This window comes from Palaemon carinicauda, chromosome 41, assembly GCF_036898095.1.
Source record: "Palaemon carinicauda isolate YSFRI2023 chromosome 41, ASM3689809v2, whole genome shotgun sequence".
In the NCBI taxonomy this organism is placed as follows: Eukaryota; Metazoa; Arthropoda; class Malacostraca; order Decapoda; family Palaemonidae; genus Palaemon; species Palaemon carinicauda.
The window spans coordinates 34,974,522-34,990,926 of NC_090765.1; the positions used below are offsets into that span (position 1 = coordinate 34,974,522).

A 16,405-nucleotide genomic window follows, 5' to 3' on the forward strand; every position below is an offset into this window, starting at 1 on the left:
AATGACAACGCTTTCATAATCAAACAAACACAAATCTTAGGTTTTGTTCCTCCAGAGGATGTGGTTGATCTTTTTCGTAAACTTTTTTACCTCAATGGACCACTAAACTGAAGATATTTTGAGTGAATTCTTTCAATATTTCAAAATTACATGGCTCGGAATAGTTCAGAGAAGTTGACGAAGTTCAAATGTGGAATGTGTATCATAGAATAGAATCAAATTTTCTGTAAAACTACGAAATCTCTAGAAGAATGGCACCATACTTTTAACAAGAGTATTTCAATAAGAATTATAACAAGGACCCAACATATCAATTCTATAAGTTATTAACCAATATAAAAGGTTACAGAAAAGGTAGAGTATGCGACACCGGAGAGACTAGGAGGGACTAGAGTAAATGCCTTAATTAATGAGATTCTCCGGTGGATTAAAGTATTAAAAATTTTGGGGAGGTCTATCGAGTGCTCTGTAAAAGTACCATTCTGATCAAGTATTTAGTATGGGAGATATTTACGAAAAACACACTATATTTTGCCTGAAATGCATGGTAGTTCTCTTTTTTATCACTTTTTAGATGTTTTGTCCATTAGGCATTATGTCTGTTAGGCATTTTGTCCGTGTTGAAGGATTAGGCATTTTGTCCTTAGGCATTCTGTCCTTAGGCATCATGTCATTAGGCATTCTGTCTGCTCACGATATATATATATATATATATATATATATATATATATATATATATATATATATATATATATATATATATATATATATATATATATATATATATATATATGTGTATACATGTGTTTGTGAGTCGGAAGTAGATAGTGCAATTGTTGCTGTTTGCAATTGTACTATGCTGATCGGAAAGAAAAAATGAAACAGTAAAATAGTTTGTAAGTGCATCCTAAAGAAGAAAGTTGAGGTTAAATTTAAGTATCGCAAGTATTGAGTCGTTTAAGAAGGGTAATGGAGGATTCGCTTAACGACTTTGGAGTAAAATGAAATGGTAAAGTAAGGAACATAGCCGGGTGTGTGCAAAAATTTAGCAGCTGTTTGAATTGCCCGTAGAAGCGAAGGATAGTCTGCATGAAGGGGTCATTGTGCCAAATGTCATTTATGGAGTTGTAATTCGGTGGCTACTTTCCTCAGGGTAAGGGTAGAAGAGACTCTTTAGCTATGGTTATCAGCTCTTGTAGGAGGACACTCCAAAATCAAACCAATGTTCTCTTGTCTTGGGTAGTGCCATAGCTTCTGTACCATGGTCTTCCATTGTCTTGGGTTAGTTATCTCTTGCTTGAGGATACACTCGTGCACACTATTTTATTTTGTTTTTGTTCCTCCTCTTATTTTGAAGTTTTTATCCTCTTATTATTCTAAATTTTTTATAATTTATATATCAAAGATTTATTTTAATGTTATTGTTCTTAAACTTCTCTTGTAGTTTTTCTTTATTTCCTTTCCTCGCTGTGCTATTTTCGCTGTTGGAGCCCTTGGGCTTATAGCATCCTAGTTTTCCAACTAGGGTTGTAGCTTAGCAAGTAATAATGCTAATTGAAAGAAAATAATGGGAGATATTGAGATAACCTTCTTTTATCATATTTCTTGTAAGAAAAAATTAAATGGGAAATATGGAGATATGTGTAAGGGGTAACATTTTAGCGTAATTAAAGAACTTATGTTAATCGGGCAAAGTAGAATGATAAGTTAATGTAAAGAGTATATAATTAAGAAGTATTTGATGGTAAGGAGAGAGAAAGAGCTGGAAAATGAAGTAAAAGAGCAATTAGAAATAAAGGGTCTTAATATCCAAGACGTGCATTATTGTATGGAAGTTAAGGTTAATGTCTTAGTGTGTTTGTAAGGGTGTCCCCGACACAGCTGGTGAGCCTGCTGTCTGGGTGCATGAAAGGTTTAATGTGGTGGTTTTACTGCATAAGCGTTTCATCCATGAATCTGGTACTACTCAGGAACATACATGGTGGTTATCCCTCAAATCTGGTTCCGTTGCTATTGACTTATTTGTTCCTCTTTTGTTTAATCGCTCATTGTCGGAATAAAAAGGTTATACTAGTTTATCAGTCCGTAGCACAGTGAAAGACTTAATCCTCTTCATTTCCATATCCCCGAAGCTAAAGTAGTTAGCTTTTGCTTTGTTTTCCTCAAAATAATTAATCTTTATATTTGATATTAATGCCTGTTGAGGTGTAGACCCAAATGATATTTTTTTTCATAAATTTTTAGCCAGGATAAGTGATTATCTGGAACCAAGTTGTTTGCCGTTTTTCTGCTAGCCAGAATATGTCCGTTTTCTCTTGCCAGAGAATTGGTAATTTTACTTAATTATGTAAATGTGGTTGTAGCATCTTCTCCTAAAACTCCCATATCATCTAAAGTTTTTGAACTTCAGTTGGGAAAACGTCTGAATGCATATGCGCGGAGTAATCATATGTACCCGAGTTCGCAGTTTGCCTTTTGCAAGGGTTTCGGTGCTTGTGATGTTCTTGCAATTTCCTGTGTTAAGAGAAATCTCCCTCAGTTCTGGTTATAAAGATTTTATGATTAGTCTTTAGTTTAGTAGTGTTTTTAACCGTATTAATCATAAGGCTTTTGTATTCAAACTTGAACAGATGGGAGTTGTTAGATCATATACCGATGATATTGTTGAGTTTTTAACCAATAGATTACAAGTAGTTATTGTTGAGCGCCATTGTGCGTGTAGATATCTAATCTGTGGGGTTCCTTAGGGTTGTGTTCTTGGCCCTTTGCTATTTGTGTTATATACACACATGTGTTTTTGCGAATAGCTAAATTCTGAGTGTATATATATATATATATATATATATATATATATATATTATATATATATATATATATATATATATATATATATATACTTTAATTATGTATTAAATAATAAAAGAACTCTTTCACAATAATAAAATCTGTTTCTTGTGGAAAATAATGTTTTTTCTTGCTAATAGTGTAGCTCTTTGAAATGGTTGTCACGGATGTGAGCTTCAACAGCGGCCAGACATTCATTAATTAATGCACCACTTGATATCAATTATAATTGTTTTCTTTCCTCTTTTTATCAGTTTTTATGAGAATTACGTGCTAACTAATACACGTGTGTACGATTTAAAAAATAATTAGTTTGCTTTAAGGGGAAATTGTTTATAATCTTTATTAGAAAAGGTTAGGATGAGGATCCAATTTCTCTTTATCACATAGATATTTTTTATAAATAACTTATTGAAGTGATTTTAAAAGACACTGCAAATGATTGTGTTCATTCAAGTAGCTATTCTAATCATGGCCGGGAAATAGGAGAACAATCGTAAATGACTAAGTGTTTGGGAATTTTTAGTAGAAGTAAGATTTATCCCAGAGCTCTAAGAGAAAATTACAAACCACTTGGGAAAGTCATTCATAGCTCTTATCATATTGTGTTTATAATTGTCACTATTACTGGAAAAAATCAAGAGAAGGTATTGGCAAAAAAAAAAAAACTGATTATGGCGTGATCGTTTTGCTATAAATGGTCTCTCTCTCTCTCTCTCTCTCTCTCTCTCTCTCTCTCTCTCTCTCTCTCTCTCTCTCTCTCTCTCTCTCTCTCTCTCTCATATTGTAGAAAAATCTTATTACCATTTTAATGCATTTGATTGTAATAACTATCAAGATTCAGTGAGAACATTTACTTGATTTTCTCTCGTAATATAAAACAGCTCAATATATCCAGGCGAGTGTTTGCATTTCGATTAGATATTATGTAAAGAAACATTGAATCTATTCTTCCTCGTCATCTTGTTTGACTTCGCTAATGATTTTCTGAAGTCAATCGAAGGACGTCAAGGTGAATGTTGTACACTTACGCCAAGTGGGTAAAGAAAGACACAGGACACAGAATGACATCGATGGCCTGTGCATACGGTTGACTTATGATTAAGTGAATCTTTAATCATACGGTGAATCAAGTTTGAGAGGCAATATGAGGATCCCGAAGAAACCCGGGGTGGCAGAGCCCGCCAAGTTCCAACTGTTCGAGTCTTTTCGAGAAGCTGTAATCTCTGTTGTGGAGAAGCTCAGGTCTTCTCTCTCTGATAAAGCGGTATCTGAGACGGAGGAGAAAGGAGAAGAAGAGGAAGAGGAGGAGGAGAATGATAAGAAAATAAAGTCACCCTTCATCAAAACGCCTCTAGATCTTCTTCCCGATTCTTCTTTGACGGCGGAGGATTTGTATTACAAGGTTCGGTTTGGTGTGGGACTTGCAGGAGTTGAAAATAGGTTAATAGAGGTAACTACGAGTAGGCTATTGGTTTATGGGGATGAAAGTAGAGATAGGCAGGTAGAGCATGACATGTGTAGCAAGGTCTTAAGGATAATCATATTTTTTTAGACCTTGGTACCAAGTAGAATAAAATTGACAGTTTTATCGTGAGACAGATGTATGCTAGTTGGACGGAAGAAAAACAAGTAAATGCGCCATTATATCAATACTTAGGATAAAATAGATTTTGATAGTAAACGGAGATAAAATTTTTACCCTTTTCGGGCTTATTGTGATATTCATTTGCTAAACGACTTAGTTGTAAGGGGATATTCAATGATAGGCTGATTATCAAAGGAAAAAATATGGTATTTGTGGTTTAGAGTATTTATAAAGAATAATTGTGCATATATGTGTGTATATTTATGACACCTATTTACCGTCCTTTACCCCATATACTTTCACTATTACTTCAAATTACCTGTGACACTTAATCTTGATAAAAAAAAAAAATCATCGAAATAAAACGTGGCCTCCTCCGACCAATGAAGGCCTTTTTCTATCACCACAGCCCCCCCCCCCCCCCAATATCCTTTCCCTATCTCTAGATATGGAAGTTAAAAGATGAGTTTAGGTGTGATATTGAACTTTTATTTTAATGTCATTTTACTTGAGGTCATTGACTTGAATCGCGATGAGTGGTGGGAATGATAACATTCCTGTGTAGAAAAGTTGGAAGACCCAGGCCTACATGGCTTAGAACTGTGAAGTGGGAGGTGATGAGTGGGGAAGTATTTAATTAAAAGCTCAAGATAGAGACTAATGACGAAATCTAATAGAGGCCTTTGGTGTCAATATGCTTAGGAGGAGATGATGATGAGAATGTAGAAAATAGCCTTTGACAAAGTTTCATTGTGGTTAGAAAATGATTGTTGCTCTGGATTGCAATTTTTATTGTTTTTCATCACAATAACAAGTTGTCATATCGAGTAATATTAAATGAATTCAATTGGTTATTATCGTGACTAGGTTTATAGAATATATTTTCATAATTCCAATTTGATATGTTTGAGGTTTTATTTTCCTTTTGACCCAAGTATTGTAATGTGTTGATTATATATATATATATATATATATATATATATATATATATATATATATATATATATATATATATATATATATATATATATATATATATATATATATATATATATTATTTTTTTTGCATAGCCAGTAAAGTTCATATAATGTTGAAGGATGTATACTCTATTCTATTAATAAAAGCATGACACCTAACTAGAATATATATATATATATATATATATATATATATATATATATATATATATATATATATATTATATATATATATATATATATATATATATATATATATATATATATATATATATATATATATATATCCTTTACTAGCCCATCAGATATTATTATGTTCTTATGTACTAATCATTTTGTAGTCACCTCGTATAAGGCGAGGAATGTTGAAAATGCTAAAGATATATCACGCATCGCTGCATCACTTTATATCCTTGCAGGCAGCTTTGTGGGATAACGCCGAGTTGCTGGAAGATCTACTTAACGGCGAACAGATAAGCCACCTGGATTGTCGAGATGCCTGGGGGCGGAGCCCTTTACACGCGGCAGCTACAACAGAGTCGTCCCGTTGCCTTAGAATCCTCCTTCAGGCAGGGGCTGATGCCAATATGGCTTCGGGGCCTCGCGCAGAAGGAAGAGTAAGGATTACACCACGGTTGATATGTTTGGTTGTTTTATGTAATGTTAATTAGGATGCTTGTCAATTTTGAATTTGAACTGTCACTGAGGAGAATTGTTGAATACAAAAGTTTATTTACTGTTGTCAACATAAGAGAAGAGATTATCCTAAATTTAATATAATTGTGTATGCGACCCGTCAAAAAATTATAGCTAAATATTTAGATAGGCACACACAGGCATCCCCTCCCCTCTTACAAGTATATGACTACTCGCTCTCCTCCATATTTGAGGAGCAGGAAGAGCAAAGGGGGACCGGAAGGAAATATATAGCCTATATATATGTGTGTATGTATATATATATATATATATATATATATATATATATATATATATATATATATATATATATATAAAATCCAGGCATTTGTTCTTTATTTTATTGGGGAGAATCATTTACTGTATACATAGTGTAGGTAGAACTTGTTATATATTGATAAACACTATTGAAATAATGTGGTAATGTCCATGGAAATACCCAACAAGTTGATTAATAATATACTAAAGTCATCTTATTTTTTCAGACTTGCCTTCACATAGCTTCTGAACATGGTGCTGTGGAGAACATACGGTTGCTTCTGGATTATGGAGCAGATTTATTGGCCAAAGATGCCAATGGCCTTACTGCCTTGGATCTGGCTGAGCAAGGCGAACATTCTCAGTGTATGACAGTCCTCAAAAATGCTGCAGGTATGGACTGCTACCATTCCTGTTATCTATATTTAGAAAGTAGTTGATGGTATAAAGTCTGTTGATTCATGAGATTTAAAAGGTATTTGATTAAAACAGGTTGGAATGCTTTGAAACAAATAATTTAGATTTAACAGACTTCTGCTGTTACTCTCCTTTTCTATTTATGTTTTGTGTATCTAGTTAATTATTCCAGTATTTATATAATTCATTTAGATAGAATATTGAATCCATATCTTTCGGAACAGGTCTTTAAGATCACCATAGAATTAGGCTCATCATTTTCTGTAAGGCTGGTATGTTGACAGTACAGTAGTTAGTTGTCCTGGTTAAGCCGGAGTCTGAATATATGAAACTGGAAAAAAAAATTCATTTTTAAAAGAAAAATTGGTATGTGGATACTCTTTACAGTGTGTGTTTCATGTTCGTGAAAGGGAGAAACAACCGGTGGGCATTTGGTTTTGCCCTGGGGTTCCTGGCAGCACCGTCATGAGCAGGAGTAATGTTGAGCCCCAATCTTTGCTCGCAGTCTTTCCCTTGTAAGGAGTGTAATGAATGGTCATTACCGCAGTTGGTATAGTACGGCATGAGATGGAAAAAAGTGAAGCACGACACTTCTCCTTCAGGGTCGTCCTTGATGCTGAAGAAATCCACTAGTTCTCTTCTTTCAACCTAAGTATTCTCCCCCTTGAGCCTTTACCCCTTGGTTGGCGAAGGAGCCGAATAACCTAGATTTTTTTTTATCTGCTAGCAGAGGGGATGGGACAGTTTTACATAATTCCTCTAGTCTATCAGTTGAACCTTACCATTACCTCTCTGTGGTGAGCCGGACATAGAAGAAGCCAAGTCCTTGTCTCTGGAGATATTTGGGCCTTCCTTAGGATTGGAGGGCATTCCATACACTGAGAAACTGCGGCAAGTTCTCACTAGGTCTTCTTAGTCTCCCTTTACTGCCACTTCTGCTGTGGCAGAAGTAGTGCTTGATGTGATCCCCTCCAGCCTGGTCTGGACGACTGTAGATGCAGATGACAACAGGTCCATATGTTAGTAGTTCCATCACTACCTGATGTGATGACGACTAGGAAAGGGAAGAATCTGTTGCGTTCTCCATCCCTTTCCTTGACCAGTTCGACCTCTCCTCCTTAAGTAGAGTCTCTGCTAACCACCTCTTGAAGACGGGAAATGAATGCTTCTCCTGTGCCCAACCAATGGCCTCCCACTCATACAAGCTGAAAAGGGCATCACCAGTTCCCAATAGGAATAGTCACCAGTTGACTGCAGAAAGCGTGCTCACTTCCCTTCCAAGGCTGAATCGCCTGAATCGTGGTAGATACAAACCAGGAAATAAGGAAGACATTCGTATGCGCGCTAAGGCCTTCCCTCCCGCCTCAGTGCAAACTCACTCTTCATTAATTAAGAGAGTTCTCTGATGAGAATAGAATAATCCTCATCCTTTGCGTGAAAGTGTATCATTCCTTCGAAAGAAGAATTTCCATTTGGGGTTGAACTTTGTTTGTGTGCATGCCAGTGTGCCCCTACATCTCTGGTGGAGAATCAGATCTTGGGGAGTTTTAAGCAGTTATGCCATCCAAAGTAACTAAAACCAGTATGGGATGTTACCAGAGTTCTAAGGTCCCTAAAGAGGGCTCAGTGTTAACCGTTATGGAAAGCTTCAGATAAAGATCTGATTATGAAGACAGTGTTCTTGCTTGATTCAAATTTAGGTGAGATACACAGCATTTCTTATAACATTAGTCATTTTGAGGGGTGGAGAAAGGTCTCATCACCATCTTTCCATTGTTTATTGCTAAAACCCAGATCCCTTCCATGGAGGATCCAAGGTTTAAGACCTTCTCCATCTCCTCCCTTAGGAATGTGACCGATAATCCATAGGATTTGATTCTTTTCCCTGTGATGACACCAAGACACTACATGGAGAGACTCCAAGCCTTCAGAGCATGACTTCAAAGCCTGTTTGTGAGTTTGAACAGGGGCAAGGAGAAAATATCCAAAAACACAATCTCCTGGGTTTGAGAAAGAAGTGTATGGACCATCACCGGGGAATCCTGAGGAGCTTACTCAGGTACATGCTCATGAAGTAAGGTGGGTTGATGTGACATTAACCTATTGGAAGAACCTGTCAGTGGCACAAGTATTGAAGGTGGGTGTCGGGAAACATCAGACAACCTTCACAGCCCACTACCTAAGGGAATATATACACAAGTCCTTAAACACATTCTCCCTAAGACCTATGGAACTGGCTCAACAGTTGGTGTATCATACCTAGCTCCTTCACAGGACGAAAAGCTTCTCGTTTAAGATAGTTGTTGCGACAACTTTTGATAAGAGAAGAGAATATCTGGTCATTTTCATCTCTCTGTACCTCTCCCTTGGGGTATCATGGTTGCACTTTTATTAGCTGGAATGGACCCTGATGCAGGTCAGCTATCAGCTATCATGCCGATCTGCTATTGTATTACATAGATGAAAGTATGTCCCCCATTCTTCTTGCTTCCATTTTACACACTCACAGATGAACTTATCCTTGTAGGGCAAATTGTCTGAAATATATAGGTATTAAAAGTAAAGTAATGAGTTTACATTTCTAACCACCCTCCCGCTAGTTAGAAATGTAAACTCATTACTGTACTTTTAATACCTATATATTTCAGACAATTTACCCTACAAGGATAAGTTCATCTGTGAGTGTGTAAAATGGAAGCATAACCTATCAATTGAAAATATTTTCTCGGGTTGATAAACAGATTGGAGTCAAAACTCTTGCATCTCTTCGGGTCAGAGTTTTCGACAACCAGGGATTTGAAACCAACCAGTTTGGTTATAGGAACCTCCTCTCTCCTAAGGATAAGTCTCCTATTAAAGGATAAGGGTTTGTATCCATGTAGGAACAAATCACAAATTTTTAAAGTAATTTTTATTTTTCCCAATTATACAAACCCAAATCCTTTAAGCTACATGTCCCACCTCAACTGCCTTGCAATTCCTAGGTGAAGGTCAAAGTTACTTACCAATTTTCTGGGGGGGATTTCTCGCTGCCAGTAAATTTCAACAGCCGAGTTTCCAGCTTTGTTGAGATCATATTCCTATTGAACAACTCAGGTTTGTATAGTTAGGAAAATTACAAGTTACTTTAAATTTTCCTATTTATTTTATCAATAGAAGAAACAGGTTATGCAAAAATATTTAAAACTGCTATTGGGGTACCAGTCATGGTTACTTAATGATGAGCAGTAAAGAGCATGAATGTCAATGGATTTATTAACTGTAACCTTTCAGTGTGTGAATGCTTATTTAAAAAGCAGATGTATTTATGGTTAGAGATATTTTCTTTAGGTATATTTTCTTTTATTGTCATCCATCTGTACCCTCTTGATAAGTATTTTTATTGTTTCTGAATGATCAGAGGTAGAATTTCATGTTACTCTTGTATTTTACTTTTGCAACCAATAACTGGAATGTGTACTAGGTTGTCTACTCGTGACATGGACTCGTACCCTTATCTCCTAGATATACATTGATATCCTTGCCTTACAGACATACATTGATATCCTTTACTCACAGACATATATTGATAGCATTGCCTTAGAAACATACATTGATATGCTTGCCTTAGAGACATACATTATGTTAATGTATTATTATTATTATTATTATTATATGCTAAGCTACAACCCTAGTTGGAAAAGCAGGATGCTATAAGCCCAGGGGCCCCAACAGGGAAAATAGCCCAGTGAGGAAAGGAAATAAGGAAAAATAAAATATTTTAGGAATAGTAACATTATTAAAATAAATATTTCCTATTTAAACTATGAAAACTTTAACAGAACAAGAGGAAGAGAAACTAAATAGAAAAGTGTGCTAGAGTGTACCCTCAAGCAAGAGAACTCTAACCCAAGGCAGTGTAAGACCATGGTACAGAGGCTATGGCACTACCTAAGAATAGAGAACAATGGTTTGATTTTGGAGTGTCCTTCTCCTAGAAGAGCTGCGTACCATAGCTAAAGAGTCTCTTCTACCCTTACCAAGAGGAAAGTAGCCACTGAACAATTACAGTGCAATAGTTAACCCCTTGGGTGAAGAAGAATTGTCTATTAATCACAGTGTTGTCAGGTGTATGAGGAAAGAGGAGAATCTGTAAAGGATAGGCCAGACTATTCGGTGTCTGTGTAGGCAAAGGGAAAGAACCGTAACCAGAGAGAAGGGTCCTATGTAGTACTGTCTGGACAGTCAAAGGACCCCATAACTCTCTAGCGGTAGTATCTCAACGGCCGGCTGGTGCCTTCTTTATTTATTGTTTATACAATAAATTTGTATTCCTTATTTTTTTCTTGGAATTGTAGATTTTAAGAATTTTTATTCTCATTGTTTTAATCCAAGTGTCTTTGTTTTCCATTTGTGGTATATGCACTATGTTTATTTTTCTTTGATGGTGTGTATATTCTCATATCAATTATCCTAATACAGTAGTGTCAAAGTCCATTTAGAAATGAAATAACCTTATCTCTTGACATGGGTCCATGTATGCTGGCTAAGTCAGTTTTGAAAAATTGATACATACTGTTTATCACTGCCCTAATAGCCTATATTATTATTATTATTATTATTATTATTATTATTTTTTTTTTTTATTATTATTATTATTATTATTTTATTATTTATTATTATTAGCTAAGCCACAACCATAGCTGAGAAAACAGCATGTTATAAGCCAAGGGCTTCAACAGGGAAAAATAGCGGACTCAGTGAGGAAAGCAAACAAGGAAATAAATGAATTACAAGAGAAGTCATAAACAGTTAAAATAACATATTTCAAGTAAAATAAAATATTTCAAGTAAAATCAAATATTTTAAGAACAGTAACATCAGAATTGATCTTTTATATGTAAACCTTGAAAACTCCCAAAAACAAGAGGATAGAAGTGTGTTCGAGTGTACCTTCAAGTAAGTGAACTCTACACCAAGACAGTGTAAGACCATGGTACAGAGGCTGTTTCACTACCCAAGGCATAGAGAACAATGGTTCGATTTTGGAGTGAAACATAGAGAACAATGGTTCGATTTTGGAGTGAGAGGTAGAGAACAATATTTTGATTTTGGAGTGAGATGTAGAGAATAATGGTTTGATTTTGGATTCTCCTTCTGAGGAGATTCTATTCTACCCTTTCATGAGGAAAGTAGCCACTGAACAATTACAGTACAGCAGTTAACCCCTTGAACAAAGAAAAATTATGGTAATCTCAGTGTTGCCAGGTGTATGCTGACAGGGGAATTGTGGAAAGAGTAAGCCAGACTATTTGGTGTATTTGTAGCAAAAGAAAAATGATTCATAACCAAAGGGATCCAATGTCTAGGTATTTTCATAATTTTTTACCTTTTACCTTCCTTCTTATGGTTGTGAGTACCGGCCCAAAAGTCTATGAATACTAGTAGATGTGTAGAGATAAGTATTTGCTATAGAAAGTAACAAGAAAATATTTGGTTATCAGGAGATATTGTTTATGACATTGATGCAATCCTATTTTGAAGGCCTATCAATTCTATAAATTCACTTACACAATTTCCTTTACTGTATATGGTAGGGTATTCAGGACTTTTTAACAATAGGTAAGAGGTTGTTATGAGAGATTATTGTCATCACTTATTTTTGGGAATGTTAATTCCTTCCAAATCATGGCCAGTGGCAATCTTGGAGGGTGAATGGGATAATTTATTGATTATAATTGATTCTCAGCTATATTAATAACAGACTCTAGATGTCCAAGGTCATACAATCATCATGATTGAAAGCCAAAAGAACATGAACCTACATCAACGTTTATAACACATCATTTTGATTGGTGTACTGCCAGATATCTGCTGCTTCTGCATGACCAACAACCAAAGGATTATATCATTTGCTTCAGCTGCACTATTTTGTGTGGGAGCATTCCTTTACTCCAGTGTCTCGAGAAGGTAGACATTGTGTTTGAAGGTGTCCAACCATTTTTTTACCCTTATTTTTGGTGGATTATTTTAGTGTACCCAAAATATTTTTCATGAAAGCTTCAAAAAGAACTAAGTTTAAACCAGAATGATCTGGTTGTCATGGATTATGACTTGTTGGAAACTTCACCTGTCATCTTCAAAACCTCCAGGTCAACTTCTGTTCATCCTAACATATCTTTTTCTCAAACAAAAAAGGGCCAACTATTTCTCTTTTTTCTGGACTATATTCAGAGTTATCGGAAGTGGAGATGATTTTATGTTAACCTTGATTTATGTTAGAGCAGTGCAAACGTTTGAATCAGCCAGAATTTTTTTTACTAATAAGAGTTTAATTTGTCTAAGAGTGACCGATGATATTTTCATATTGTTGGCAATACGGTTTGATACTAGATGTATTAAATTATTAGGTATACAAAGCTAACTCTATTTTGATATTGAAAATGTGTTCTGAAAGTAATGGATTTGATATTCTATGTCATTTTATTGTTAGCTTAATTTAGGAAAAAAGTGAGAAACTAACATTTTTCTTTTGAAACTTTTTGAATACCTTATTTATCCACAATTTTTCTTTTTGCAGGTAAGTAATGTTTGAATACAGGAGAATGTTAGGTAAGGAATAATTAAGAATTATATAAAGGAAAAAAAAATTACTTGAAAGGTCAACCTGTGGTAAGTATTTAATTGCAATTTTTCTTTAACATTATTCAATTTTTTATGTTCTGTGAAGTAATATCCTTTTCCTTTTCAGCATGTTATTAACATATTGGTATCTGTTTACTAATTAGTAATAGGTAAATAATTTTTTGTCTGGAGTAAGAGCTGTGGTGTAGAATTTGAGTAATGACAACCAATGGAAAAAAGCAGCTACAAATATACCTATGTTTAATCAAAGAGTTACATATAATGTGTACAGTAACAGTTTCTGTTTCTTATTGTAGGACATCTATATTGTTGTTACTTCAATTTGAGTAAGTTCATAACAAGATTGTAAAGGATTAAATGTTCGTTCGACCTCAAATGGAAATTTTGGTGTATCCCATTTTATTTGTAAACAGAAAAATCTCAGACCATGGTATTAGTAGATTTTTGTGTTTTGTATTGTATATATTTGCATCATGACCCCCAAATAATACTGTGTCCTTTTAGACTTGGAGTAAAAAGTTAATTCCCTCCTTTTTTTTTTTTTTTTTTTTTCTTTTTTTTTTTTTTAATCCGGAACTTTTCATTTCTGTTTCATATCCTCTACTTTCATTTGTCCTATATAATATTTTACTTATGTCGTGGGTATAAACTATAATAGGATATATTTAATGATGGATTAGAATATCCATATGAATAATAAAGATTCCTACTTTTTGGTCCACTAAGGACTCTTTAAGTACAGTAATTGGTAGGATTGAATTTAAAATTTTAAAGGTTTAAAGGCCGCTCACGAATGGCAGAGGCAAGGGACAGTGATATTGCCGTAGCAAACAGGACAGTGCCCTAGAGACTGACCATATATACATATGATCAGCTCCCAAGCCCTCTCTCCAGCCAAGCTAGGACCAGGGAGGGCCAGGCAATGGCAGATAATGACTCAGCAGGTAGACATAGGTAGACCTATAAGCTCCCACAAACCACCCAACCTAAGCTCACAATCATCAGTCAGGGATGTTGCCAAATAGGCCAGGTTTTATTGTTGGAATATGTAAATGATGTATACGTGGTGATGAAAATGGGTTTTAGTAATTTTCTCCATAATCTTTGCTTCATTTTTGTGTCTGTGGTTTGATATTTTATTGGATGATTTTTGTTTGCTGGTGCAGGAATTTTGTATTCATTTTGTTTCTTCTGTTAAAAAATTGGGCTTTTTTGATAAATGAAAAACATTACCATTCACACGTATCCATATGAACTTCAACAAAATTTTGAGATCCAAGATGAAATGAAAGTCTCCACAGTAAATTACCCTGAAATAATCAACTTAGTATCCTAAGAAGTGATTCTTTGGTAAATGAACAGCTAAGTGATTTTTTTACCAACCCACAGATGACACAGGCTGTTAAAGAAGCAGAGAATTATTCACCCACTTTTATGTATGAAACCATATTTGAAAAGGATTTGAAATGAAACTAGTACTGTTGCCATACTTTTTGACATCCAAAAGTCATGTATTATCATGGTACACAACTCGATTAGAAACAATACAGTACATAGTAATGGTGTTAAGAGACCACGTGCCATTTTTTCATAAAAGCTAGTAAACAGACTGCGAAATTCCGGGTGAAAATGGATAAAATTTATTCTGACATGTATATGTTTGAATAAGTATTCCATAAGGTAATGGTCCAAGATCTGCTTATATTTTCTCTCTCTCTCTCTCTCTCTCTCTCTCTCTCTCTCTCTCTCTCTCTCTCTCTCTCTCTCTCTCTCTCTCTCTCTCTCTCTCTCTCTCTCTTTTGAAATGCAATAAAGATTAAGGGAAGTCTAAAGCTAACTAAAAAGTTTTCATATCAAAGAGGGATATTTATGAATAATAATTCACCTGTATTCCCAATTACATCATTGTATTTTGAATAAGTTAAAAAAATCACTTGAACTATATGTCTGAAAGTTACATGTATACCTGTGAACATTGCAACACGTAATAGTACGTAAAAATACTGTACAAGCTACACTATCTAAATTGATACCTCCAAATCTCCATCTAAGGTAATATTAATATCATCCAATGAAAGACTCCAATTTTCATTTCCTGGTAATCCATTTGCTTTCACAGAACACTTTAAAATATAGTCAGAAGATGAAATTAACCAGTACAGGTTATTAGTTTTATTAGGCACCATGGAAATTTGATTTTTAAATATTTAACTTAGCCGGTGAATTTATAATAGCTGCTACTCAGCGGCTCGACAGAAAACACACTCAAAAACTCGCGAGTGATCGCTATAAAGGTTGCGGGTGTGCCCACCAGCGCCACTATCGGCCAGATACCACTCTTGCATGTAAACAAACCCTTCAATTCTTTTCTGTCGACGTTGACGACAAGACGTATTCATACTCGCTGTAGAACCTGGAGTTTTCTTAACATATTTGGTGAAGTACTTCATTTTGGTTTGAGCTTTCGCAGTACAGGTGTTTTATCTTCAACTTAAATCTTGAACTCGTTTTTGGATAGATTTAATTTTTGATGACTTTGGATTGTTTTTTGGACTTTCCTTGACTTTTAAATGGCCGACCCTTCCCTCAGTACGGAAGTGTGTTTAGGCTTTTAGCAATTATCTTATCACATTATAAATTATTTATAGATTTTCCTCTATATATTTTATATCTCACCCGCCTTTATTAGGCCTCTTCGATTAGCTTTCCATTTATAATAAACATCAAGATAAATTTTAATGATTTGTTTATATGCGACCTTTCCTGAGAGTAGGCGGTCCTAACTTGGAAACCGAAGTTAAACAACGTTGAGCCCTTTCTATCGTAAATAACTTTTACAGAGCTAATGATTTAAAACTTATTTAATGAATATTTTTTAGTAGATATTTTATGAAAGATTTTCTTTGAATAGTCTTCGTACTGTTTCAAAGATGAACTAACGTTTAGTTTATTTATGCTACGCAGTTTGCGCTCTATCGTTACGATAGAGAGAGAGAGTAT

General features: G+C 34.9%; 1 protein-coding gene across 1 annotated transcript in view; it reads left to right on the top strand.

Moving 5' to 3' along the window:
* Positions 1-16,405, top strand: part of Lrrk (Leucine-rich repeat kinase) — a 638,733-nt gene that overhangs the window by 183,688 nt on the left and 438,640 nt on the right. Inside the window, exons 3-4 of the mRNA XM_068364492.1 lie at positions 5,830-6,027; positions 6,592-6,757. Coding sequence (XP_068220593.1) covers positions 5,830-6,027; positions 6,592-6,757 — 364 coding nt within the window. The remainder of the gene's footprint in view (positions 1-5,829; positions 6,028-6,591; positions 6,758-16,405) is intronic.